The sequence below is a fragment of the Drosophila persimilis genome, unplaced genomic scaffold, assembly GCF_003286085.1.
Source record: "Drosophila persimilis strain 14011-0111.01,24,50 unplaced genomic scaffold, DperRS2 tig00000002-arrow-pilon, whole genome shotgun sequence".
Classification (NCBI taxonomy): Eukaryota; Metazoa; Arthropoda; class Insecta; order Diptera; family Drosophilidae; genus Drosophila; species Drosophila persimilis.
The window spans coordinates 1,389,917-1,394,516 of NW_020825289.1; the positions used below are offsets into that span (position 1 = coordinate 1,389,917).

General features: G+C 46.7%; 1 protein-coding gene across 1 annotated transcript; it reads right to left on the reverse strand.

Moving 5' to 3' along the window:
- Positions 1-222: 222 nt before the first annotated feature.
- On the reverse strand, positions 223-798 carry LOC113565126 (60S ribosomal protein L18-like). The gene has a single exon (XM_026985940.1). It carries the CDS (start codon positions 796-798, stop codon positions 235-237), a length of 564 nt encoding a protein of 187 aa, XP_026841741.1. The 3' UTR covers positions 223-234.
- Positions 799-4,600: the final 3,802 nt, after the last annotated feature.

The following is a 4,600-nucleotide window of genomic DNA, read 5'->3' on the forward strand; positions in this document are numbered from 1 at the left end:
GAATTAATAGGTAGTTTTTTTAGCTTATTCTAATTTTATACTTTTACTCTTCTACTCTACTTCCTTTTCCTATTTTTATACCCAATACTCAAAATTAGTACTGGGGTATATTAGGTTTGTGGAATAAAAAAAATTCTTTATTGCCGCAACGAGTGCGACGGCTAGTTTCCTCCTCAGCCTGACAAATGAATATCTTTACCAAAAAGTGACGACGGCCGTCCACGATGTAGTTGCTTACTTCTTGTAACCGCAGCTGGAGCGACGACCACGAGCACGCTCGAACTTGCGTCCCTTGGAGCGGACATAGGGGCGTGTATGCGAGTGGGGCACACCAGGAGTCTTGCCGAAGTGCTTGCAGGCGGTGCGAGCAGTGCGCTTACCCTGCAGCAGCATGGTGTTCTTGCCGGTAGGCGACTTCAGGGCCAACTGGTCGAAGGTCAGGACCTCGCCGCCAGCCTTCAGGATGCGCTCCCTAGCCGTCTGGGTAACGTGCAGGGCGCACAGGGTCAGCTTAGGAACCAACAGACGGGCATCATCGGTGACTGTGCCGACAACCACAACGGTGGACTCGGGCTGGTTGGCAGCCTTGAAGAAACGTGCGATGCGCTGCAGAGATAGTGGTGGCCGATTGATCTTTCTCATAAACAAACGCTTCAGGATGATGCGGTTGAACTTCTTGATCGTACGGCGCTGGAGGAAGCGGTACAGCTTGACGAGCAAACGCAGGTAAACATCCTGAGATTTCGGCTCGGTTCTGCGAACCTTACGATCGTATCTGTGGTTGATATCAATACCCATTTCGCGACCGGAAAAAGAAAAATGATTTGTGTAACGTCCAGAAGGAATCGTTTCCGACCCCATAAAGTATATATATTCTTGATCAGCATCAATAGCGCGAGGGAGGCGTTTTCCAAAATCGAGGGGGTGTCTAATGTGGCGGTGCACACAATCACCATGAGTGACCCGCAACCGATTAAGCAAAGATATTACCCGAAGAACCCAAAAATGCAGGCCGAGATTAACCAGAAAGTGGACTACTAGAAATGGGATGCATAGAGCCGTCAAGGAGCCCCTACAGTTCGCCTATAGTGATGGTAAAGAAGAAAAATGGCAAGTGGAGATTGTGCGTGGACTTTCGTCAATTAAACGCGAAATCAATAATGGACTACATACTGAACACAACCGGTGAACGAGCCGCCCTGCAAGTGGTTAGAGGGCATGGTAGAAAAGATCAGAAAGGAATACTCGAAGTACCCCGACTATGTGGAGAAGGGGGGAAACTTGTATCGACACATTCCTCACCGGGCAGGAAGCGAAGAGGTCGCCTCGTGGAAACTATGTGTGGCAAAAGATGCCCGGGAAAGGGTTTTAAAGGAAAGCCACGATAACCCGGAAGCAGGCCACGCCGGCGGGAGGAGAACCGCGGCACGGGTGGCGGCAAGATATAACTGGCCAGGGATGTACAGGGACGTTAGGGCCTACGTGCGGAAGTGTGAACTATGTCTTCGCTTTAAGCCAAGTCAGCTACAAGCAGCGGAAATGTTGACACAGGTGCCGGAAGAACCGTGGGCAACGGTATGCGCTGACTTTGTGGGCAGTCAGTTCCAGAAATGTCTTGGCGAGCAGGGAGGCACTAGATACCCTAAGCACGACAAAGTCAGTGCGGATCTACTGGATTCCCAGCCACCAGGGCATCGAAGGAAACGAGACGGCGGACGTACTAGCTAAGGAAGGCGTCGGGCTGGCGAATACGAGAACCGAGAACGTGCCTGTCTCCCTCAGAACGCTGCAAAGCGATCTAGAAAAGCAGGCCGGGTCACAAGCCGAAAGTAGGTGGAGGAGTACCACCGCCTGCAGAACCGCAATGACAAACTCAGCCACTACCTGCTGCACCTACCACGGAAGGACTGCAGATTATTAGTGGGAATATTAACGGGACACTGCCCGGCTGCGGCGCATGCAACTAAGCTAGGAATCACAAACAGAGACAGTTGTAGGAAATGTGACGAACCTGGGGCAACCGAAACCCTAGAACATCTCATCTGCAACTGTCCTGCTCTCTTAAGGGCAAGGAGGAAGTACTTGGGCGCGCCAGTGCTGGCATCACTGGAAGATGCCTCCAAGAGGACGCCACAGCAACTACTGGCCTATGCGAAAAATACCTCGATCCTCGAGGACTTCAAAACCCCCTAAAACACTGCCACGACGGTTCATACCCCCCCTATCCGGACAACTAAGGGCCATACTGGCCTATGTGGGCCCCCTCTGAGGGCCGTCCGGGTCAACCTAACCTAACCTAAATGTTTTTGTTGGTAGGTAAACTATATTTTACAATAAATGTGTTTTAAACTGAACGCGATTAAGCAATGCTTTTATATCACGTCGGGGGGTCACCAATGTTTGAGATGCCAAGCTTTTTTGGCACCTATTAATTTCCAAAATAAAAAGAGAACTTGGTTAAACTTTATAATATTTATTTGATTTTTGTGGCTGAGCTGAAGCCAATTGCTTTCTAGGTCCAGATAGGTAAGAGGTATGCAACCCATGCGCAGAGGGGTCATAACTAAATAAATAAACCAAAAGACGAAGGTTGCAGATCAAAAGTGATTGCCGAAGTGGTGGCGGCAGAGAGCCCCTTTAGCGGGAGAGCGCAGCAGGTCTGCAGAACGTCAACGCTTGCAAAACATAGGCGGCTCACTCTGCTCATACAATAACAATTACAATGCTTTAATTTACTTCCTAATTCAATCTTCGGCGGCTGGCCCGAACACTATCCTTCTATGCCAGTACAAAGGTTCCGCTACTTGTGCCGTTTCGGGCATCTTTCCCAATCCATCCGTGCGACTCTCTGCTTCTAATTCTCCTTCGTCGGTTTTTTTGACACCTTTGGCTGGACGGTTTATAAGTATTTGGGATACCACAACCGTAGCAAAATATCTTCCGCTTCGCTACACAGTCCTGGTATCTATATCCCTCATTGCCCCTATTTCCTCATTCGCTTCACCCTCTGAAAATTCAGTTGCCTCATCACTGATCACTTCCTTGGCGACTTGCTTTTTGAAAGGTCCTGACTTTTGATATCCGTGCATACGTTGCACCTCTTCCAAGAAACATTCTCTTTTTCTACAGATTTCCTTCAACGTTTCGATCAAATTTATCGGAATATTTAAAATTTCGAGCTGGATCTCCGGCCGTAGATTTCGTCGAACAATTTCTATCAAGGTCTTTTCCGATAGCGGCTGATCTAGTCGGTCAGTAAGCTTATAAATAGATTCAAGAAATACCTCAAACGACTCATTTTCTTTTTGTTTCCTGTCTCTTAACATTTGTCTAATGGAACCTTGCTGCATAATAGGGCGAAATTCCCTTCAAGGGTTTGATGGGTCCACATTTAGACTATCAGAAGCTCCATTGAACCGAAGTTTCCAGTTATTCATAATGTGACCTTGTTTGCGGGGATCCCAAAACGATCGCGTTCTTGAAGGTAACTGAACGGGTTGAAAAGTCTTTGTGGCGATGACCTGAGTTTGACAAGTTGGGTAAGTGTTTAATGCCATAAAATGGGTCTTTATACAGGACTTGTGAAAATCATGGTTGCACTTATGGTTGTCACATATTTATCCGCTTCAGCTAGTTCCTTCAAACATAAAGTGCACTTTGGAGGCGCAGCCTCCGTTTCATCGTCTGATCTATCTAATCGACTAGCCGGCATTTCCTATGCGTTTGATATCGGACTTCCGTGGGCGAAGCTTACACTATTAGTTAGAAAAATGAGTTCGAGCTTAAACTACGATAGATTTGGCCAACGATTAACTAGTTAGAGCCAATTCCGCTGTATTCCGTATCACTGCACATAGCCGCCAAAACTCATTAAAAATAGTTAGATCATTCAAGTCCACATCCGACCTGGTCAGGTAGAAGTCACTAAGAGGCCTCCACCTGAAGGAAATTTATAAGTTCAGCCACATTGTTTTTGTTACACTAAGCAGTGCACAAAACCGTCAACTGATTTTTTTATCTGAATGGTTGATCGTGAAACATGAAAGGAAATTACTTGGCCATCAGTAATGAAAAGTGAGCCACACTCGTATTATGTACGTTAATACATCTACGTTGAGACTCCACGTTGGGCGCCAAATATAAAAATATTTATTATGATCATTGTTGTAGTGGACAACGATGGGTAGGACTGATGTTTTCCTCAGAGGTCGACCAGCACGCTATCATGCCGGCAACTGGTGGTAGCCGGGTGGTACACCTGGTGGTGTTCTTTTTTTTGTCTATTCTGAGACCTACGACTTTTTTTTTTTATATAAAAAGAGCGTCAAGAAAACTTGAAGGCATGTACAAGGACAATCACAGAACCGGATAGAAACAAAACTTTTGGCCATTAGACATCACTTACACATATACACACGCACGCGACACGAACGTATTAAAGGTTGTCCTCAGCTGGAATGGAGGACCACGCCCACCCTTCCTTGGTCACAATCTGCCATCTTTTTCTACTCTTTATGATCCCTTTTCTTCAGGGCTCGCTAATACAGGGGCTGTGTATCGGAGATCAAGATCAAAGTTTAAGGAGACATTATAAATTTTT